This window comes from Molothrus aeneus, chromosome 9 (assembly GCF_037042795.1).
Source record: "Molothrus aeneus isolate 106 chromosome 9, BPBGC_Maene_1.0, whole genome shotgun sequence".
In the NCBI taxonomy this organism is placed as follows: Eukaryota; Metazoa; Chordata; class Aves; order Passeriformes; family Icteridae; genus Molothrus; species Molothrus aeneus.
In genome coordinates this window covers 14,959,060-14,983,479 of record NC_089654.1, presented here as the reverse complement: position 1 = coordinate 14,983,479, position 24,420 = coordinate 14,959,060, and the positions used below count along the sequence as shown (strand labels likewise).

The 24,420-nt window shown below is 39.4% G+C and overlaps 1 protein-coding gene across 4 annotated transcripts; it reads right to left on the bottom strand.

Annotated features, from left to right (window-relative positions):
- Positions 1 to 199: 199 nt before the first annotated feature.
- Positions 200 to 21,463, bottom strand: SH3GLB1 (SH3 domain containing GRB2 like, endophilin B1). Of its 4 annotated transcripts, none has more exons than XM_066555618.1 (11): positions 21,302 to 21,463; positions 18,355 to 18,496; positions 15,664 to 15,792; positions 14,856 to 14,989; positions 14,382 to 14,474; positions 12,271 to 12,357; positions 10,861 to 10,884; positions 7,441 to 7,530; positions 6,874 to 6,974; positions 1,651 to 1,882; positions 200 to 672 (listed from the first exon to the last, which is right to left on the bottom strand). In XM_066555618.1, the coding sequence occupies exons 1-11, from the start codon at positions 21,371 to 21,373 to the stop codon at positions 565 to 567; spliced, it is 1,212 nt and encodes a 403-aa protein (XP_066411715.1). In that variant the 5' UTR covers positions 21,374 to 21,463; the 3' UTR covers positions 200 to 564. The 4 variants fall into 4 exon arrangements, with proteins under 4 accessions (XP_066411715.1, XP_066411716.1, XP_066411717.1 ...); XM_066555619.1 differs by having other exon boundaries at positions 12,319 to 12,357; XM_066555620.1 differs by lacking the exon at positions 21,302 to 21,463 and adding an exon at positions 20,806 to 20,979.
- Positions 21,464 to 24,420: the final 2,957 nt, after the last annotated feature.

Genomic DNA, 24,420 nt, shown 5'->3' with positions numbered 1-24,420 from the left:
ATCCACCTATGTGCAATTTAAAATCTCAGCATACTGGGAACTTGCCTTAACTTTTCAGAGGTGACTAAACACACAAGACACTCAGCAGAAGCCATGTGTGCCTCAGCACATCTAAGCTCCTCAATGTTGGGAACAGAACCACATGGTTTATGTGTCACATTTGGTTTTGGTTATTCAAATAATGTGCATTACACCTGCATCAGTTCACAATAAGTTTATTTTATGTGAAGAAAAGCTTTGCCATTAATGAAAAATTTCAGTAGAAAACAGTACCTCCTGCTTTCAATCTAGATTACTCAAAAGTAGAAGCTTGTATTAGTGAAAACTTCAGTAGAAACAAATCTGTAGGAAACGTTCTTGGCACATGAAGTAAAAGCTTTAAACACATTAAGTTTGAATAGAGTATTGACCGTGCAACCATGCTGGCAGAAAAGCCAGTTTTTAATGGCTGGTATTTGTCCCTCAAGACAGTAACACGGAAGACACATAAACCTGCTTACATAACGTTAATTGTATATAAATATGGTGTTGCCATAATCGACAGTCTCTATGCAGGCCAACCATTTAGTTTAGCAGTTCTAAATAAGTAATAGGCACTTTGCCTTTCTGATTTCCCCTTTCACCCATCAGCCAGTCTGAATCCATGCCAGGGATACTGTACACTGTTATCACCTACAAAAAGAGAAAGACATTATTATAAACTTCATTTGCAGGAAAGAGAGTTACAGTCTATCTTCATGTGATTCCCAGTGTCTTAGAATTGAGATTACCCAGGTTAAACAGAGAATTTAATATGAGCATCCATGGAACATAATCTAATGCTCATAAAAATTATTTCATTGGTCCATGGAAAAGAGTAGACACAGTATCATATTTTAAAGTACCTTTTTTCTGTTGAAATTCTATTCATTACTGTTTATTTTCTATTATGCTTTAACTTGTGTATTCGCCCTGAGCCTTAACAGGCAGCCTAAAAGAAACTTCTGTGGAGTGCATGATAGAAAGACAGATGGTGTTGATGTGCTACATCTTCACAGAAAATCCAAGCCCACGGCTTCTATCTAAGTCACTCTCTAGATAAGAAAAAAGTCAAATAAAAATATTGAAGCAATGCACACTAAAAAACCCAAAAATCCTGAATATTCTTTTTTCAATTTCTTCTTCAGCATTAAGCTACATTCACATTACTAGGTAAATACACTGTGCTTCACCATCTACCTCCATCTTCTTTGTATAGACTCTGACTTACAACTGCAACTGAACTAGAACAGGAATAAACACAGCACAACCTTCACCATCAAAGCAAGAAGTAGTTGTATTTTCATATTCTTCCCAAATTGCAATAGTCAATGTCTGAAAGACTAATCATATTGAAAATAGTGCTAAAGGTGTGGTGAAAAGTAGACAGCAGAACTGCATCTTGACTGTCCAGCAAATGTTCTTGCAAGCTAAGACGGTGTCACAGATGTTGGCTCTCACTACAGAATATTAGGATACATAATGTACAGGACAATGCTCCAAGGGTATTAATGAAATTTAGTTTTTTAAAAATCAACTACACAGACTTTTTGATGTAGCATATCTCAACTGGCTACTCACAAACATTCCCATTTTACTTTCAAATAATTAAGGTACATAGAAAACTCTTACCTCATCTGCAAGTAGAGATAATTCACTGCTGTTTGCAGCATCATAATCATAGAGAACTCTTGCTTTTCTGCTGCCACTTGATGACTTCAGTTCACTGAGGCCTGAAGTAACCATTGAATTGCTTACTGAAGGCAATGAAGCAGAGGCTGAGGCCAAGACTGAGGGAGAGGAAACACTCTGCACAGGAGTTGTGGAAGACTGATTGTTGTTAGAGAGGAAAGTAGATGGAAAGCTGTAAGAGGACCAAAAAAAAAAAAGAAAATACTTCTGAATGAATCTGTTTTACACAGGGCATTATACATGCTCCCATGCCTAAATTAGCATTCTTATTTTTATCAGCAATAAACACCAGTAGATAGAAGTAAGAGAGCAGCACTAAGGGTTCTATAACATAAATAAAGATACTTGTTCCTGAAAAGTAGCATAAATCAAATCAATATAAATTTAAAGGAATACTGTCACCTTAAAAAGCCCTGGATATTTGTCTCTTAAAAAAGGCAAAACCAAGAAAACACTGTTGGTCAAACTTAATTCAGACTGTACTTTGATAAACATTTCTTTTGACAGCTCTGCCAGGAAAAGTAGCCTCCACCTCCTCCTGCTCATTCCTCAATTATGTGGTTACACAAAAGATTGTGCTGACGAACCAGATCAGGGAAATATAATACAACTTAAAACCACAGCCTCCCTCTGAGAGCAAGAAAAAACACACAATTGTTTTTGTAATCTAAATCAGTTCATTGATTCAGCTAACTTCATGCTGTAAAGCAAAAAATATTTTTTACACTAAAAATGAACTTATATCAACTTAAGCTGCTCATTTCTGGGTCAGGCTGCTACTTGCTCAGTGCCAGCCATAGTGCTTGCCAGACCCTCCCATGAAGTCAATTAAATTCATTAACCTGACTGAAAACAAGGGGGAAAAAGTGTATAATCTCCTACTTAGTTAATGACCTCAGTCACAATAAACTGTTCTGAGTGACAGGGAAAGCACAGAATAACCTGACTGAAAAATGGAAGGAGCAAAAAGGAGAGCAAAGCAGCAAGAGATTTTGGGGCAGTGGAGTAGGAAGAATGGACCAGCAACGATGAGCTCTGAGAACATTTCATGTCACTCTGCCCTACATTCTGGGATGCAGTCCTGTGGCTGACTAAACTCAATTATTTAACAGCTGATGTAACAATTTCTTGTCCCTTTGCTGCCTTACTTGGTTCTAACACCCATCTGGATTCTACCTTAAAGAGTAGTTCAATAGAGGTTTTAAAAAGTGACAGAGCTGATGCAGTAAAAAAGGGCCAGCACTAGGAATTAGACTGAGTCATGATGACCTGGAACTACAGTTGTATTTCCTTCCATTCTTTTGACCAGTGAATTCCCACACATAACTTCCCTCATCAGTCCTTCTACATGGATGCCTCTTCATTAACATCTAGGATTTGGGCATATTGCCTCCCCCCTCCTTTCGTGTGCCTGCTCTTTGACATAAGGAGGATCTATCCATACCATGCATATAAACCCCACCAGAAAACAGCCTCATCCCTTTCCACCTCTTGCACCCCAGTCAGATTCTTTCTGAAGGTGCAGCTCAGTGGCAACTGTACCCATGTAAATCCAGATCAGTATATTCCTAACCATGTCTGCAGCATTACTGGTGCTCGTATGATCATAAGCGGAGCTGCTTTAGGGAGATGATGCAGGTGAAAACTAAACCCATCAACGCAGCAACTAATTTTTGGTTCATGTGACAATAAATAGTGGAACTAATGCAGCTCATATCTGTAACAGCTGCAGCAGTCCTGCACACAAGGTTCCAGGTTCACACTACACTTAACCTGGTAAATGCACAGTGCCACCAAACAGGGTAGACCCACTCCTGTACCCCTTTTTAGCAGAGATCTTCATTCTCTACCATTTGAGTCAGATCTAGCAATCTGCTGCTTTTGATTCGACAATTTGAACTCACCAAAAATCAGGAAGACAACTTTCCATGAGAATAGCTTTTTAAACATGTTTACCTTGCAGTCACAATTGTATCTGACTGAAAGGAAAGAGCAGCGATGTAGTATGGAGGACAGCACTAGCCCCTTGACAGTCAGACCAAATTGCATGTAAAAATTGGGAAGACTTTCAGGAAGCTGTTCTGAATTTAGGCAGCAGCTTACTACTGTGCAAAGGAGGAAGTCCCACTTCCCCCCTGTGGGTTACCTTGACCCCACTTGATCATAAAGAGCTGATTCAACTCACCAAGAAGGCAACTCCACCAAATGTTTGTTGTTTTTTTTTTGGTTTTTTTTTTCTCATTTGCTAGATTAGTTTTTCAAACTAGTTCATCATGTTCCCTGAACAAATCAAACAAGCAAAATAAAGGGAGTCAAAACCAAACCCCACATTTCTGTAGGTATAACTCAGCTGTGCCTCATGATGTATTTATTACATGATTAGCTGGCATTCAACCAGAGGGATTTAGTTTTAAATGACAATCAGCTGTTTCTCAATACTGCTAAATGACTGTTCAATATACTGCTAAACCTGTTCTCAGTTAACAAAGTAATTAACTGTAAGTTATTCTGCTCAGTTCAAAGGGTCACTGGTTGTACAGTCAGTGGAACAGAAAGCCAAAATTTATAACCAGTCTATCATTCAATGGAGCATTAAGTCTCACTCCTTTTGCAAAGCCGTATGTAAGGCATTTTACTGGAAGGCTTCAGCTACACAGAGATTGTCTGGTTCAGGGTTTTCTATTTTGAATGCTTGAGTAACAGGAGTTTCACAGCTTGTAGAGTAAGATACTAGTAATAGATAATCTGAAAAAATTATGCCACAGTTTACATTTGTCTGTCAGGGAAGCTGAGAAACTTCAGAGCAAAAGCAGTTATCAGGAAGGAAAAAAGCAGCCAGAGTACCAGAATATTTGAAATAGATTTGTTTAGTTCATACTGAGGAACTGAAAGTAAGGAAAAAGGGAGATTTGATTTAAAGGATCAATCCGGCCTCACAGGAGGGGAAGGCAGTACAGAGATAAGCAGCTGGTGCTGCCTTGAAGAGAAACATCCATAAAAATATGTCTATTTGTATAAAGAGAACTGAGTACAAGTTTTCCCCCCACCCTCCTTACAGTTGCCTCTGGAGAGTACATCAGGAAGATCAGTGCTCAGCTTTGGAACTAGGAAGGGGTGCATGCCCTAGATTCTGACCCAGGTAAAATATCACATGCATCTCCTCTGAGAACCAGGTTTCTGTTTTAAGCAACAAACTGATCTCACTTAGAGGCTGAATGCCTCTGGTCCATCAACAACCTCAAAACAAAACTCAGATCCTTCACAGTTCTTGGCTTTTATGTGAGAATATTGCACAATACCATTCTTAGATGTGTGAAAAGCTGTGTAACTCAGCACTACGTGTTAACCAACAGAGCACAACCACATCTAGCTGAGTTGCCTAAGTTGTTTATTTGGTCTGTATGTGCCCACATAACCTCAGGAGCACAGAACACAAACCTACTCATCTGCTTATTTACTGCAAGGGCTACACACCACATCCCTATAAATGGAAGCAAGGAGCACAACCTGAGACCCTGTCCCAGTGCTCTGTGATACTTCAGTGAGATTTTTCTTGCACAAGGAAGGAAAGACACACCCAAGATTTAATACCATAACTATTTTAATCCACATAGGCAGGGAAACTTCATTTCACTGTTAGAAGCATTTAGAATTTTGCAAAGCTTCCATGCTTTTGGTTTTCTACCAGTCATAGTAATTTTATTAAAAATACTAATCAGATCACAGCCACATAAAGATGCACCCTTCTGTTTTCCTAAAGGCACTATTTTCTTCAAATACACTTTTTTTTTATACCTAGTAGCAACTTACACAAATTTTAAGCAAAAACAGCAGTTCTGGGACAAGCTATACATCCTAAAGCAGAATTTAAAGAGGAACATGTTCTTCCTAAGAATAAGAGTATTATGTTTAAGACTTTCTGTTTGATAAATACACTAGGAAAAAAGTACACATTTTATAAATATCCTCTAAAAATAGTTGTGTAATATATTTCACTCTATTTCTAATTTAATAGTTGCTTTTCCTTAATACTGTAAATGTTTGTTTTCAAGCATTCAATTCCATAACTTGTATGTCTGTGTTACCACATTTTATAGCTGACTATCTGGAATGTATTAGACTGCGAGGTAACTTTAAAGATGCAGCATTTTTTGGATCAAAATTTTAAACAATTTAAACTACAATTCAGGAGTTTAGTCTTTTAGAAGACTAAAAAAAATCTTTAAACTACACATTTAAACAAACTGAGGAAATCAAATACCACAGGAAGTTGCAAGTCAGGAAAAGGGCAAGACTCAAGAACACTTTTGTTTTTACTTCCTTGTCAGGGAAAACATAAACACAGATACCTCAGACACAGTTACCTAGAACAGACACTAGAGTAAACTTTTAAGTACAGACAATTCTTCAATGCATACATTCATATAAATAACATCTGTGTAACTCTAAGAAAGGGTGATTTGTGAAGAATTAGAATAGAGAAACTTTATGAAATGTAAGTATGTGGATCTCTACATTCCCACCCATCACAGAAAAAGGATTAAGAGCAAAAACTAATGTCAGCTTCTTCTCTTACTTTAAAAATGCTAAGCCCAGGAAACAAGACAAACTTGTTCATTCTACTGTATGTGCTCTGGATAATTGATGGGATGAAGTAGATTTCTCCCTATACACTATCAATGCTGGCAGCTCATTTAAGAGTGGAGAACAGGGTTTCATCAGAAAATCAGATAATGACCTGTAGTGAATTAAGAGGCAACAGGAATTTATAGGAAGTATAAAAACTTTTCCCACATTGCACAGCGGTTTAGTAGTGTGAAGCATAAGACAACTGAAATACTGAGACTACAACTGAGACTCCAAAAAGATCTCCAGAAATTTCTTTTTGTCACATTTAATGAGGTTACCAAGAGCTCACCTTCCTCAATTACACAATATATAAAATCTCAATAGATCAAGTCTCAAAAAGCCTTAGTGCTGTGTGTAGGCTTAGGGAAGTAGTTGCACTGGGTAATTACATATCAATTACCTGAGAACAGATACACTTCCTTTCAGTCCAGCATGCCTGTGTGTCCACCACTGTTCTATCAGTGTACATTTTCCTACTATTAATAAACATTTATTAAAAACAGCTTTTTTCTGAAGTTTATACAGTATTACTACCTTCCAAGTTGTTTCTGGAGATCCAACATGTATTGGTAACATTGTGCATAATAGGTCATCTGAGCTTCCACAAAGTCATTCAGACAGCGGAGATGATGTGCCTGTAACACAGCAAAGAATTCAAGAGTTTAGTCCACAAGGGCACTCAGGTGCATTAGAAGGAGTAGGCACCTGGTCAGGTGCTAATGCCAATACTGGCACTTAGGGATAAACACCAGATAGGCAGAGTGCCTGGATTTACCAGGCAAACAGAATAAAATGTCACAAAAATTAACATACTTGAGTAAACATTTTTATGGTTTCAACACTCAATTGATCTGATGAATAGGAAGCTGGGTATGGAGAATGAAAATGAAAACTTTTGCATTCTGAAGGTTAATGGGGAAGTAAAGTTAAATTCAGTGAATATTAAATTAGAATTAAAAAAAAACCCCAACCCTTGTGGTTTGATGCTTTAATGCACTGAAGTGAAAACTCACAGACCAGAGTTCCCAAGTAGTTTACAGCAGCTTTCTTTAGAAGGCACCTGATATTGCTTTTCCTCCTCAACACCTTTTGGGTACTCACATGTGTGCTGCTGATTCCTTCCAGCAGCAGTCTGGTAATCTCTGCTTGACGGTCAAATTCACTCTGAGTAATTCGCACCTCCTGTTCAGACTAAAGGCAAGAATGCACATCAGGTACTGGTACAGTGCTCTGTGCTACACTGCCCACTGCAACACTCCCACCTGAGGCAGAACTGCTCACACAAATGCATGAATTATAGGTGTTTGAAATGGGCTTTTCTTTGCAGATCTTTATTAGGCAAAACCAGTAATTGCATTCTGGGTTCAGAAACGTGGAGGCCCTGTGTACACAGCAAGCAGCTTATTATCAGACACCTACTAAATATGCAAAAGACAGGCATTTCTTTGCCAGCCTTATTACCCCACCTCTCACAATAACAAATCAAGTGTTCACTGGCACAACCACGTCTGCACCAGGGGTTTTGTCAGCACACCAATGGCAGCCAAGAATAATGTAATTTTTTTCTATAGATCAACTGAACGGGTCTTTGATGAAATAATTCAGGGTAAATCTGACATTATTTTTGCCATGTAACTGCACAGCAATCAGCTGTACATAAATCTTTGATGTGCAGTTTTACCAGAATGTCTTATAATTTAATGCTTTATACTGGCCACCAAACTACTACAATTATTTCTGGAGCTTGTAATCAAGGAGTCTTTGAAATAAATAAACCTGAACTATACAAAATGTTCTAACGCTTGGTGCTACAATTAGAGTAAAATCTCTATTAAAAATTATGTAATACAAGTTTCATATTTCAATAATTCAAATTTATTCCCTGTTACATATAATTCTGAATTATTTTTAAGTTTTAAATTACTTCAATCTAGCACAGCCAAAGTTACTTTAGAGTACTTTTTTCTGGGGGGGGGGGGGAAGAAAAAAATTACACTAAATACACATATACAGAATATGGTGCTCTAAGATTCATGGCTCCAAGACAGAATGTCCTCAGCCTGGAATCTGGATTACCTTGCCTCAATGCTTATATTCATTTAGCATTGTGCCTTGTTTCTAAAAACAAACCCAAGGGCAAAAACCTACATTAGGTCCAAGGTGCAGCAATTATTATTCTAAGAAAGGAGAAATATATTTTCAGGAAAATTGAGGTGATACCAGGTGAAAAAAATTAGGTGATACGAGGTAAAACACCGGTTTCAAAAGCATTTTATATGTTTGCAACCATCCTGCTCTTCCACTCAGCTAATGTTAATCAGTATGAAAAGTCACATGGAACCTCAGAAAAGAGCACAGAAGAATGACACAATTACCTAAAAGTCACGGCAACTGGAAGAGCTTACACAGTAATTAAACACTGAAGAAGTACCTAAAGAGAGCTGTGTGCCTCCTACTCAAATCTGAGATAGCACTGTTTGTATCAAGTTCCAAATTAATTAGGTCTTCAAAGTTTGTTGAGGAAAGAATCTTTGCTTGGAATTTTCTGATAAAATTTGAATTAGCAGCAGCAAAATCCATCTGTCAGTCTTTGAGAGAAATGTAAGAACAAACAGATGAAAAAAGCTAATCTGATAGCCAAGAGGGGAAGAAAAGCAACATCGTAATTTTCTTTTAAAAACTTATCAAAGCAATAAGTAAATAATTTATCTGGAGAGAAACAGCTTTGTCTCTTGCTTCTCTGAAGTCAGCAGTTGCTAATGTGTTTCTGTCTCCCTGTCAGATAAGTAAATACAGGAGAACAGGAACTTAGAAGGGGACATATCCATCAAAATAATTATATTTGTTTCAACAACATTCCAGCAAATCAACTACTTTCTATAAATAAAAGGAAAAGTAGGTAATGTGCTAACACATATTAACTTAGTACAGAGTGACTTAAAATATATTTACAAAAGCCCAATGTACTGGTTTTATAGAGATTTACATTAACTGAATTATGCAATGATGTCTTTAATGAGTTTTGCCCATCCCTATTTTCAGTACTGCTAAGTGAACTGTAGCAGGACAGCACATCTATTCTACACCTTGGGGTAAGGGTGAAAACCAACTGATTTTTAATCTGGGGAGTTTATGGCCTGATCACCTTTATTTCTGAACAGAGTGAAGAGCTCAAAAATACATAATATTGTCATTTCTTCTCAATAGTGTCTGCTATTTATATACTACATAAAAAAGGGACCTTGAATTACATAATTTATTACAAAAGCTGAAGTTTTTTGTCTTCTTTATGCTATAGTTAAGCACTTTGTATTATTTCTTCTTTCCAAGACAAATCTGTTAAATTTTGCTACCCTTAAAATTGCTTGTTCTTGTCTCTGAAAAGCAAAGAGCTTCAAAATTAGTTTTCAATACAACAGTATTCTTTCCCTGCCATTTGTTCCCCAATATAGGACCAGCAGAGAGGTTTCCTCCTTCCAAATATTACTTTACTTAATTCATTAAATAATTCTCAAACTTTAGGATCAAAGTTGACCTCACCCTCCTTTTACAGTTAACCCTCCTTTTACTTTAAATGCCTCCTTCCCTCTGAACTCACACTCATCCTCACCCCGTGTGCACCATAACTCACAGAAAGCTGGAAGAGCAATTCCCACAACCCCCAAGATTTCACTTGAAGCTGAAATATTCCAGCTTCTCCCTACACCTCCCACAGCTGCCCAGCTAGTTCCCCATTAAAATCCATACTCCAAAGCCCCTGCTCTCCTTCTATTGACATAATTTTAATTACCCCTCCTCTACAGAAATCCACTAAGAAAGCCCTCCTTCCCTGCTAGCACACCCCCTCACAGCCTGCTGCCAATGCTGCTTTGTCAGAGCCATGAGCCTATGAAAAATGAATGGCCCTTCTCAAGGCACCACAGCAGCCACTGCCCAACAGCCCATTAGCTCCTCTGAGTTTATCCCTGGCCAAGGGGTGGCACAACAGAGCAGGCTGCAATGCCCATCCCAAGGCTAATGCTAAACTTACAAACCAGCTTTCGGGGCAGGTGCAGTTTTTAGATGTGCCTACCCCCTAACTCAGGCTGCTAAGATCTAGTGACACTGGGGAGAAAGGTGAGGTGCTCCATGTTGTGGGTAAAACTTGAAGATCAGTGTTTTCAGGAGAGTTTAGATTACTAGACCCAAATATTTCTGAAAATTTTCAAATAAGCTTGTTCTGATGAGGATATCGTACCAGTAAATTTTGAGAGAAGTCCTGTAGTAGTCTATTGTATCTTGTCCCATGAGAATCATTTGGTACTGGTACTGAGTAGCCAGAAACAGCTTACTACAAAACAAGCCCCAGGCATTGTTTTGCCACCGAAACCTGAAAGGCCCTGGAGGGGCCCAGTGTACTCTGATCTAATGCATCAGGCTGCCAGCATCAGACTGAAATCAACAACATGTAATATCCCTTCTTACAGCAGACCAGCACAAGTCATGATTTCAGAATTCTGCATTTTAAAATTGTTTACTTACTTTTGTCACTTCCTCAGCCCATATCTAGTCAGCATTAAGAGTGGGGGAGGAGAAAATAAAAACATACAAACTTAGACATTTATGGCACTCTATTATAGTTTATAATCACACTTTGGCTTTTAAGTACTTTCCTGTCCTCAGAACTTCACAGGGTTTGAGGAGCACTACAAGTCAGTTGCCCAAAGCCCCTCATACACAATGAATCTACTATGAATATGGATAGCATTACCTCTATGAAACAAGTTAGATACTGAGGAGAGTGTGACTTGTAGAACTCATTTATTACAAGAATCTACTTAAAACAAGCTATTACAACACAAGATATAACTACTTTTAAAAAATGACGTGAATCAGACAAACCAAATTACCTTAGGAGGAATTTAAGTTACCTTAATGTGTTATAATAATGGAAAACTATAGAAAGCTATTCTCATTTTAACACTGAAACAGATGAATGCTTTCTCTTGCTAATTTCATTACCAGTTTTCTATTTCACAAGCACTTTGACTGAAATCTAAATTTAATTGAAACTGCTACAGAGGTATCTCATATTGAGTATTAGAGTAGTAGCAAGCAGCACAGCAAAATCATAGAACTGCAAGGGATTTAGTCTAAAAGTTAATTATTTCAGCTTGCTCTTTCAATTCCCTCTTGCAATGTGGTTCTTTAATTTTCATCTTCTGCCATTGTAAGATGATGACACAATTAGGAGTGGGAAGAAATGTGTATAAAGGTTGCAGGAGCAAACTGTAACAAACAAGTTTATTTGCTCATTTTTTTATCTGATCACAGCTGAGAAATCTGGAACACTAAATTGAGATGAGACCCAATAGGCTGTGCAGATCCAAACCCCAACCAGAACAGGCTGGACAGTGCAGTCTATGCTGCACAGAACTAATTAATCCCTTTCTCTTCCACTGTCACAACTATAGGGCTAAAACAAGCTGCACTAGGGAGTCTTTGCAACAAGTTTAGGATACATTGTACTTTAAGTTAAGCCATTAACTTCTGTGACATTATTCAGCTGCAGTTCTTTGTAACACATTGCTTGAAGGGAATAATTTCTACATATTCCTGTCTGTTTCACATAATTCACTGTTACTTATATTAAAAAGATAGGAAAACTCAATAATTTCTTTCCTCTAATAGCTGAAAATAATTTCAGAAGTGAAAAATTAACTCCTTTATATAATAAGTTTACATTCATAAAATCACAGAAATTAGAATATAATACTGTATATTTCAAATTATCAGAAATAACCTGATAAAAATAAGATGCAATGCTGTACTGACATAAGTGTATTTAGTGCATTTCACCAATCCATTTTCAAATGGAAAACAACAAAATGAGCTGGATAGCAAGAGGAAACATTTGACAGGAAAATGAATGAACACAGGAGGCCAACAAACCTTTAGCCATTTTACATGCAGCAAGTTGAGCATGTAAGAGACATTTACCATAATGTTATTTTCTTCAGGCTGAGAGATGTTTAGTTGCTTAAGTGTATAGATAAAAAACAAAGGCAAGTTAAAAAACTGCAAATACAGCAGGTAAATAGATTATCAGCACAAAGCACTGCAAGTTTAAGTGAAACAAGATTGTGAAGTGAATATAGATAAATAAAACAGTTTAGATACTTATTTTAAATACTGAACTAAGCTGTTTCAGTTGTACAGTAAGCATGGGACAAGCAATTTCTAATTATTTTTGCCAGTTATAAAAATATGTAATCACATATAGATAAAATTTAGCAATTTAACCTGTCACAGAAAATAGTAAAGCATAAAAATTTGTGTCATAGCTCAATACACTACACTAACCTATCAGTCCAGCCCTGTTTGTTAGGCTTCTTCCTTTATAAATAAGGGAGCCAGCAGAATCTAACCCATTTGCATCACACCTACATCCAGGTTAGTTCTCACTTATACACTGCAGAGGATAAAGAAGAGATGCAATTTTGTTATTTCTGCTGGCATTCTACAATCTGATCCTTCTTACACATGCACATTAATTTTAATTACATTTTGACAGCTAAGTATAAGCAAAATAGAGAAGAGGTTTAGGGTTTCATGCTCTTCCAGCACTAAATTACGGGCATAAAACTGCATACTTGCTGTATGAATACTTAGGATCAAATAGGAGCAGCAGCAATTGGCACCAAGCTCTGGATGACTGCACTGGTGATGGATTTAAAGCTTCAGTATTATATATATATATATTTATATATATAATTTTAATACCAAGTTCAAGGGGAACAATTCTCATTGCTTTAGAAAGAAAAGTCCATACTTGCTACCATACCACAAAGGAAGCTAATAATAAAACCACTTTTTTTATTAACTTAACTCTGAACAAAGTCAAGCAAAGGAATAGTTTACTATCCAATGCTCCTCTATCCATTGCTTCAAAATTGCACTGCTTGCTGATCAAAACTTTCCCTGTTCTCCATAGTTAGTCTTACAAATTAAGAAAGCTTGACAAACAGAGAAGTGACTCTTTTGGCAGAGAATTTAGACAAGGGAAAATGCATGCATAGATTTAAAAATACAGTCAGTTTAAATACAGAGGGACAGTGTGCATGACATGGACTGACACACAAGGGCAGAACTGTCAGGTAGAGATCATGTTGGTTTTTTAGATGGATTGTCATCGCAAAGATGCACTTCAAAGCTCAAGACGATGTCTCTGAGATCCTTCAGGACAAACACCCATTTTGAAAAGCCAGCAAAATCTGTCAGTTCTGCCTCTCCGTCATGTACACTGTCCCTGTGTATTTAAATAAACTCGATTTCTTTATTTGCATGACCCTTACTGTATTAACCCTTACAGGAGAAATCACTATCCATCATTAACTGCAGAACCTTTAGGAAAGAAGTCAAAAGATAGCTATGAAAATACTGTAAATATATCCTGATGAAACTACATACAGTCAACAATCCATTCCTTCCCTTAGAGCATTTTAAGAGTTTAAAAAGCAGTAACCTTCTTTTTCAATTTAATCTCCTTGAATAAGCATTTTTGAGGGAATCAGAATGGTTCAAGTCATAAAAGTTGAAGCATCTCACCTCTGTTTGGTGGTGTAAAATAGTAAGCAATGCATAAAGAGAAACCACAAATATTTTTGACAGAGAGAAGTTAAGTATAGATAGGTTCATCAGTTGAAAGCACACACTTCATACCCACACTTCAACATCTGCAGAAATTCAAGTATTTGTATTTACACCCATATTGGCAGGTTGTATCAATTAATTTTTGACAATATAGGTTCATCTACTATAAAACAAGAAGAGAGTAAGTAAGTCTAACTTGAGGTAATATTTAAAAGTAGAAGACTAACACCTTGATCAGTAACTCACTTCTGTTTCCTTGTGTTCCACTAAGGCATTTGTTACAAAAGTACCTAGAAGAATAACCAGGGTAAGAAGCTAGAACTGGAAACATAACCAAGCAGTCAAGTTGATAAATATGTATCAATCCATCTGAAAGTTATGGACCAACTGGAAAAAAACCCTCTACTTACTGCAGCTCGAGCTTCTGCAACTTTTGCCTTCTTCAGTCTGGTTTTTGCAGCATCCAAATCCAGTCTTTTATTTTGTAACAGTTTACGTTCTTTCTGAAAGTGAGTTAGGTTAGTTTGTGAGAATGAGTACACCTACAAGCAAAAGACTGTCTACTTGGAAATGTTTTTAATGAAGAATCATGTAAATAAAAGTTCTTCAGTTGGAGAGGCAGAATTAGATCCTAATTATTCTCATACAGTTTATGCTCAATATGCATACTTCTTACAGAACAATAGTTACCAAACTAACATTTTCATCATTATCTTGTTTTTACCTCGGCAAAAACCAGAAAATACTCCAAAGGCACAAATTTCACTTGATTTTTTCTCTATTACCTGGAGGAAAGTAATAATGCACCATTATCTACTACTACATTTTGAAGACTGACAGTTACAATTGGTGTGAAATTCTGAAAAACGTACAATTCAACTTACAGTAATAGTTTTGTAGTCTCCTTCAATAAAGTTTCTTAGGGGAGTGAGAAAGTTTATAGCAGAAGTTTGAATGAGTTCTCTGTCTGCTGCCCCAATTCGCTTTTGTGTTTCTCCACATTTAATGAGTGCATTTCCTGCAAAGGAAAAAAGATGTTAATCATATTGTTCAGGCAGGAGGTTAACAAAACAGGTTGCCACAGTCAGGAAAGTTTAGGCTAGCAGTTTGAAAAACAACCCAATGCCATGAAAAGGGCCTTGAAAAGAAAGAAAATAATGTGCAAAAAACTCAACGCCCCCAGAAAAACCACTCCAACCCCCCCAAAACTAAACACCAAAAAACCCAACATAAAAACAAACAAAAATCCCACACCAAAATAAACATCCACAAAAACAACAAGCCAAACCATTTTTATTATAATCAATCACAGGTCAAGGCAAGATATTATGGCAACTCCATAGTGAACACCTATTTCAGAACTGGACATCATACCTACTTATTTTAATCCATCACCTTCCTCTCCTACACAACATTCTTAAAACAGGAATAGTCGATAGCAAGGAAAAAGCTTGAGATACTGGAAAGTCATGTGCTTTTCCTCACCCCCATCTACTCAAACTTCTAAATATGCATTTGCACATTAACCGAGCAATACTTTAAATTTTGGTTTTGATCTCCTACTGCTCAGTAATACAGCAAGTCAACTCAAACTGATACAAATGTCATTCAACAGTTTTATCTAGAGGAAGACAAGAAATACATTTTTATATTGTTAAAAAAGCTTGTATCTGTGTGATTTTTACTTCTTACCATAGGCTGTTCCTGGGCCAAATTCATTCCCAGCATCAATCATATACTGGCCTAGTAACTCTGGATTATTCATGCGACTTGGTGCTTTGCGGTCCAGCTTCTCATAGACAAATTCTTCTATTCTGGCATCTAAAAACATTTATTTGAAATAATTACTGTTATTTAAAGCATAAGTTAGAAAGAGAAACAAGCAAACAAGAAAAAGGAACACAAAAAAAGAATTCCAAAATCCAGCCATTAAACTCAATATTAAGTGAACAATGTTAGGCCGGAGATCCTGCTCCTGAAAACTGACCATGTTCCATGTTTGCCATGCCACGTTCAAGTATTTCCTAGAGCCATCTGGGAAAGTGAAAATGTATACTTTTCTTCTCCATCAGCATAGTTATACAGCTTTTCAGAGTTTTGATCAGAAGTCTCCACAGTAAGAGCAATAACAGAACACTTCTCCTTAAAAACCAGTCTTTTGTTCCCCCTCCAGAAAAAAAAAATTGTTCACTACAATTTGCAGTAGGAATTAAGTTCAACAACTACTCTAAGTTCCCTATTAAGATATTCTCAAAGTTCAATAGCCCCAGAAATTATATCCTCTTTCCCATGCTCCCTTGAAACATTCTGAAAGAAAACATTAAATGTTATTAGAAAATGTTTCATTTCATTTTCTCATATTTTCTTAGTCTGAGCAATAAAATTATCAGAAAAACTTGTTGAGACTATTTGAGTATTACTACCCATCTATCACAATACTAAGCCACAGGGAGCTTCTTAGGTGGAAAGGCCTCACACACCTAAACAGGGACTCTGTAATTGAAAAAGCAAACTCCTCAGACACAATACCCAATTTTTCTGACCAAGTGCTTTCATTTCTCACCTAGCTGGCTTTATTTATACAGTCAGTAAGAACTAATTTCAGCCTACAATAGTACAGACAACCACAAAGAAGCTTTCCAGTGAACAAACCTGCCACTTTAATACTACTTGTTAATTAGACAACTTTCAATAGCAGTGGATTAAATAACTACTCTCTCATGGAGGTCACAAAAATTAATCTAAGACAGACAATTATGGGTATCAGCAAATTCCCTGGCAGCAAGAGTGAACCAGAAATTATCAAAAGTTATTTGTTTTCTTTACTCAAGCCATAGTATTTATTTTTTACTAAATCACAAAAGAACTGCAAAGTAATCTAAAATTATTGGACTATTACATGGATCTGTTCTATAGGTACAATTATAAATGGGACTTAAAGTGATTTTTCCTCCCCCAGACAGGGTCACTCCATTAACAAGCACCAAAAGCAGCTCTCTGCAGCATGTGATCCTTCTCCCAAGTAGGCCAGCAAACAGCTGAAGTTACATTCACAAAGATCACTGCTCTCAATGGTGAGTATTTTTAGCCATAAGAAAATGGACTGGAGAGCAGAACTGAGACACTACTATATATCATCCTTCCACTGAAACTTCTGTATACACTTCCACTAGCTCCAGTCACTGCTTCAATATTCAAAGTTGACAAGTTGCTGTAGAAGTTCAAGAGATACTAAAATACAGAATTGAATGAAACAGACAACTATTTCCTCTGGCCTAGACAAAAGTAGAAACTTGAGCTAGAATTTTCTGCAAGTTCTGCTGCATCCTTCCCACAAGATTAGTTGGTTTATTTTTAAAATACTGTTCTTAGGAACTAAAAGATGCAACACACTTCCAAAGTAATACTTCAAACATCTCTGTAATAAAGAATTTATCCATTGGGCATTAGAGAAGTGTTAGCAGTGTATGATTTACTTTTACTAATAATTCCTAGCTCAGTATGTCATTACAAGGAGAACATTTGTTTTCAGTGCAGAAGTAACAGCATTTTTATAAAATTATCATTTGAGCAAACCCAAAGGAGGTTTAGATTTTTTCAGTGAAGTAGTTCACCCACTGACTGGACACCAGGTCTTGACTTAAAATCTAGATCTATACACTAAGCAAACTCCTATAGCTCTAAACTCTAGTACAACTGTAGGATGAGTCTGAAACTGATGTCCTCAACATTACTAGTCATAGCAGCAATTTCAGAAACAAATAAAATTAACACACCATAAAACTTCATTACTTCTGACCATGGTTTTTTTCTGTTGCTGTTACAGTAAGAGACTCAACAGTGATTAAATCATATTTAACACTTTTTGTATTGCTCAAGTAGGGCGCAAATTCTTCAGTAATGGAATTGTTAAAAACAGGTATTTTAGTCCATCTTGTCTGCTTCAAGCACATTACTATTGTGCAGAGAGTTTAAATAATTACATAGTAATGAAGTTTCTTAAGCCACTATCTACTCCATAAAGAACTTCAGAGTTTTTACAGCTATCCAAGATATCTGGAATTAGAATGGGAAATTCAATTAAACACTAAACAATTCAAAAATCCAATCAACCTGAGACTGAGTAGAGTATGGAACCAATACAACAGTTTAAAAAGCTCAGTACAAAGTTTTCCCCATTTGAAAGGTTCAGGAAGTATCAGCAATTGGCAGTGACTCCAATTCTTACCAGCTCTTCAAAATGTGCCTTCTATAACTGCAGCCTTCAAATTTTAAAACTGCTGTATTTAGTCATTATTTATGCAATAGCTATTGAAGTAAATATTTACAGTGGCATATCTATTAATTCAAAAGTTGAACACAAAAACCTGAAGGGCTCCTTACTTGGATTTGGCTGCAATAATACTTCTGTTTGCTTCATTATTTTTTCTGTCCATAATTTAGTGCATTCTGCTTTGCTGAGAAGGTTCTCCAGATGAGCATCCAGTTCGGTCTTCTCTGCCTGACCAAGCTTTTCTTCTGTGAACTGCAAGTTAGTCAAGTAAAAAATATTCAGTTCATAGAAATAATTTTCCAGAACAAATTTAAAACAGTCACTTATATTAGTTTGAAGATGATGTTTTAAAAGATATAACCATTCCCCCAGTCACCAGTAAAAATCTAAGGACAAATTTGAAAGTTGTTAAGTTTACCAACACATCCATATTATCAGATTAAAAAAAGGGCAGAAAAATATGTGAAAGGTAATTTGTAACATTATGAAGAAATCCTCTGCTAAACTTGGTACTGAGAATTCTCATGTGAAGCGATTTGTCCAATTTTGCAGTGTTCTTTAAAACATTAACCATAATGGAAGTCCAGAGGTAATACAGAAAATTAAAAGATTACTTCAATCTTGTATGTTTTGTAATTGTTTGTCAATTATCCTCATGTAAAACCTGAAGATAAAACAGATTCTGATTGCAGCTACCTTGAATATATTGAAAAAAAGTCCTGTCCAGAGGAAACAGGACAAAAATAGGGAGTTTAAACTACAGTAAGAAGATTTAAATTATAATTAGACATTAAGGAAAGCTTCTAAAGACAAGGATTAAAAGCTAAAACAAACTTTCTTGGGAAGTTGTGAAATCTATCTCTTTGGAGACAGGGAGCTGCTTTTTAGAATAGGACAAACCAGTGTTTGATAAACTCTTTAGATGTCCTGTTATTCCTTACAGAAACAGTAAGACCACCTCTGCTGTTCTCATCCAAGCTGTGATTTTAGTGACCATGAAGTACAATATAACATCATTTAGCTAAATAAATCCATCAGACAATTCATTTCACTTGATACAAAATTCATGCCAAGTCTTACTAATCCACGAGCAGTTTGTTTTTCAACCCCAGACAGGGAGAAGCTCCACATTTCACATCAGGGAAGCAAGGGAAGGCGGAAGTGAGGGCTCTCCCTCCCCCCTCAGAGCAGCAGTTCCTCCCAGCAAAGATCCCATCCTTGACAGCCCCCTGCTCCAAGTCAGGCATTCTCAGGAGAACCTGGCTCATGATTAAGTCACTAACAAATTTACCAATTAGGAACTTAACAGGACTGGAAGCATTCTGACTGTCCAGTTACATTCTTAACAAGTTCTCTGGTGGCCAGTAAGAAATAGAATACAATAGAAGTAAATTGCATTGTCCAAGTTTGTTTTCATTTCTGCCACATGTACATTAACCAACTTTGATAGCATGCACATCTTGATAAATGCTTCTGATCTTGATAAATGCTTCTGGCATTTGCAGCTCTACATAAAAGCAAACTGCAGGCATGAGAAAGTTCAGCTGCTGTATAGGGAAGAAGGGAATTTATTCATAAACATACTACTACTACTACTGCTGCTGTTTAAAAGGCTTTTTAAACTATGCCAGGTGTTCTCAAAAACTTTGTACAAATTCTTTACCAGACAGTAAAAATAGGTGTGGAATTATTTTTTATAATTAATTACAGATAAGAGTATTTGTATATAAAATTATTAATATTTCTTATTAATATTTCCATAAATCCTCTCAGCAGTGTGCAGATTGTGAAGATCACAATGTTAGATTTCACACATACACTTAAATGAAATCACAAGGCCCCATCACAAGATCTTACAATGAAGGGTGAAATTGCATCTCCTTTTTTTCCCTTGTCCTACAAGAAAAGACAAAGAGGAGGCAGGAAAGGAAGAGTCGGTCTCGGTAGCAGGTAGGTGTGGAAGAAGACAGGAGCAGTGGGGGAAGCATGGAAATACCTCCACTACAAAGAGAAGCTATAATGACTGCTTTAACTTCATTTGAATTTGAACAATATTTTTTGACGAGTTTGCATTTTCAGAGCTCTGCTGTGCTGCTGATCATTGGTTCTGCTTGAATATTGAGATTTAGGGCAATACATCAGACTGAGGAGACTAGATAACAACGCTCACCTCATTCCAAACCTGACTGTGACCCAGTGAGAACTCATGAGAAACCAAAACGGATTACTATATACTGCTTGGATGCCCATCTCCATACAGCAAATCTGTTCAAGTTTGATTATATAAGGAAAGGGGATTACGGCTCAAGACAAGCGCTAAGGAACAAAAGACAGTTACAATGCCCTTACTGCGAAGAAAGAGGAAGACCAAATCTGAAACAATGGGCTATCAAACTAGCTTAAAAACGATACTAAAGGTAAAACAAACCAAACAGCCTAAGCAGACACATACCGGGCTTTCATGTGTCGCATGAGAACTCGATTTTTACCGCTCAAGTAGCGATATGAACACGTTTCTAGCAGCTAATAAACCCCAGGTGCTTATTTCAGGCGAGACACACCTTTGTCCTTTGCATGCACAAAGTCCGGCCGTATCTCCCGGCAGTTGATGCCTGCGCATCTCGTGCCCCCAGTGCTGGCGCCTTCTCCCCTCTCTGCCTGCCTGACCTTGGGCTGTGTCACCCCCGCAGCCCCCCGAAACTGCTGTATGGCAGCCTGCCTGCCGAACCGCCGGGCCCGCCCAGCCCACGGCCGGAGGGGCCGGCTGGAGGAGACTTCTCGCAGCAGCCCTCGCCGCCCGGCCCGGCCAATGCTCGGCCTCGCCCCCGCCAGCACAGCCGCGCCGGGCGCTCCCTCCGAGCTGGGGGCCCGCGGTGGGCCCGGCCCCTGCCGGCCCCCGGGGCGGAGCCCAGCGCCCCGGCCAGCGCCCCGCGCCAGGCCCGGCGGCGGCGCAGCAGAGCCGCCCGCGGCCTCGACCCGGCTGGGGCGTCCTCGCGTGGGGCCGCCCCGACAGAACCCCGTCCCGGCGGGTCCCCGGCAGGGGAGGGCGGTTCGTACCTGCACGGCGCGGCTCAGGAAGGTGCCCGCGTCAGCCGCCAGCTTCTTCACATTGAAATCCATGATGTTCATCTTGGGCGGGGGCGCTGACTCAGCCCGGGCACCCGCGGCGGCGGCGGCGGCCGCTCCGGCCCGTCCCTGTGGGAGCCGCCGGGGGCGGGGCCAGGCCCGGCCCGGCCGCAGCCGATTGGCGGAGCCGCGGCGTCAGCCCAGGGCCCGGATCGGCCGGGGGAGCGGCGGCGGCCCCGCCCCGGCCCCAGACTGCCCTGGCCCCGTTCCGCCTCGGCCGCCTTCCTCCATAGCTCCGCCCCGGCCCCACTCCGCCCCGGCCCCCTCCCTCCCCAGCCCCGCCCCGCTCCAGCTCCGGCCCGCCCCACGCTGGCGTGAGGTGACGGCGGGCGGGGTGGGGTGGGGTGCGATGGGATGGCAGGGCTGGTACTGTTGTCAGGGCACAGTTTTCATGCCGGCTAACCCCGAGCGTTCTCGGCGGCCTTCGGGGTTAGCGGGCATGCTGCTTTGGGCCCGGGTCAGCCTGCGCGCCAGCCCTGGGCAAAGGAGACTGAGAGCCGGGCGCGGCCCTTGCCATGAAGAGTCGCTAGCAGGGCGGGCAGCACGGGCAGAGTCCCCTCAGGCGGGCAGGCGGGCGGGGGTGACCCCCTGGGCACGTCTGTCCGCGCCGCTAGCGTGGAAATCCTGCCGCTCGCAGGGAACGCGGCCCGGCTTTTGCCTCGGGACCAGCCTTAGCTCTAGGTTTCTTTTATTGCCTAGGCTTACGCCTAGGGTTAGCGTCCAAAAACCACAGAGCCCAGAGCTCAAGGCACATCGCAGCTGCCAAAGGCATCCCAAGGGGAGTGCAAAACTGCCAGAACATGGCTGCCTCCGCGGCTTTTGCCTCGGGACCAGCCTCAGCCCTAGGCTGCTTTTACTGGAAACGTAGCTGGAGCCCACTAGATGTCAGTGCCTCCATACAACCGACTACTGCAGCTCTGCTTGCTAGGCAGATAGGACTGGGTCTCCCAGATAGCAAGTGAGTTGTCCTGGATCACAGGGATTGTCTGTGTAATGTCATATTTTTACATAACTCCGGGAAATAGTTAGAGGAACAATGCTGCAACCTATTTATTCCGATTGTGTGATGTAGTTCCTATTAAAGAATTTGTATGCAGCAGAACTCCTTTATGGAATAAGAATATTTATCAGAAGCAAACAAAAGGAGATATTTCTGACTGAAAGGGCATTCACTAACCTAAAAGCAATTTGAGGGAACTAGTACTAGCAAATAATGCTTCATCTCTGACTTTTTTCTCCAAAGGAGTCTTTCTACCGTAAGCAACAGCTATTCTGGCTTTGATATGAAGTTACAACATTGATTATTGCTTGGGAAAGTGAAGTTTTAGATCTGAACACACAGTACTCTGTCTCTGCCTGATGTCCACTTCTCTGTGAGGCAGCGAGTGTCTAAGGGTTGCTGGAGAAATCAAATCTGGTCAGTACTGCACCAAGCAGTGCATACAAGGGTGGGGAAGGAACAGTGTATTTACAGGGTCACAGTAAATCTGCAGCTTTTGCAATTGCAGACTATTGCCAAAATTAACCAATGAACAAACACACTGGAGTAATGAATTTCTGACATGGAAATGAAAGGTTCAATTATACCTTTAGAGCAGATGAAGTCATGAGCTGTGACAAACACTCAGCAGTGTTCCTGTGGTATCTAAAGAAGCTTTTCTCAAGCACATCTCTTTTAATAAAGCCTGTAATTACGTCATTGTGGAGCTGTGTGTCCTATTTCCTTCAATTATTTTCCACTCTGTGGATTGTGCCACTCATTAAAATGTGGTTTTGAGGACTGAAACTTGTAATTCATTCTTGTTTAGGAGGTACAGAGTGCAATGCTAATTATCATGCTAATTAGCCCTCACTGCTGGATAGTGCTTGCGGTATTTTATAAACTGACCAGATTTTTAGAAAATTCCAAAAACTTATTGCTTTCTTTTTAAAATAAGCCAATCTTATAGCAAGTTCTGGGCAGCTAAAATTAAGAATTTTGTCTGAGGTGACTATGGGGTCCCAAAGCCACAGCTCATAACAGTGGTTCTGAAGCAAAGGTCTGTCAGAGATGGTGAATTCTCAATACCAGGCTGTGGGTCCTATATAGAACAAAGATTTAGGCCTTATGCACAAGCAAAGACAAAATCACCTTTGGAAGATTTTGTCTTTGGAATTCAGGTACAATCGGGTACTCATTCCAGAATGGATAATGAAGTGATTTCATGTCTACTTGAATTTAAAAGGTTGAACTTTAGCATTTAATTTTTATTACCAGGCACACATGGCTAGGTAATATTCTCCAAAGAGTATACGAAGTGAGTAGCTGCTCTCTGAAAGTCCATTACCAGCAATAGAAGAAAAAACACTCTGGCATGTTTACAAAAGATGACAAAGCATATGTTTGATTTTTATTTTGATTATTTCTTTCAAGCTTATTTTTTAATGTAAGTTGCTGATGCTGCTATTACCTAGAATCTTAAAAAGTAACATTTCTATCAGTACAATTTTTTAAACAAAATGTACAAATTATAATTATGTATGAGTATAGGTGTCTATGTACATATCTACCTTTGCACCTGTACAAGTGATCATGTTTGTATCACATGATCACTCAATTTTGCAAAATTTATGATTTGCAAATGATCTTTCCACACATCTGTTGCACATACAGTCAGGTTATATGAATACTTACTGTTAACCTCAAAAAAAAGTTTAAAAATTAATGGAAACACCCAGGAAGCAATCTTCTGGAGGACCTAAAGCTCCTCATAAGTCTCCAGGTTTCTGGACAGTAGCCTCCTGGGTGCGCCGGGCACGCCCCGGCCGAGTAGGGGGCACAGCCGCTTCCCACCCGCGCGCCCCTCGTGCTCCCGGGGAAGGGGCCATGCCGCCTCCCCGGGCCCGCGGGGGCTACGGCCCTCACCGGCCCCCGCCGGGGGCACTGGGCGCTAGCGGGGAGCGCCGGGCAGGGCCAGCCCGGGAAGGGCATCGCAGCCTCCCCCTGCCGCGAGAGGGGCCGGCACCGGCAATGGCAATGGCAACCGCAATGGCAACCGCAATGGCAGCGG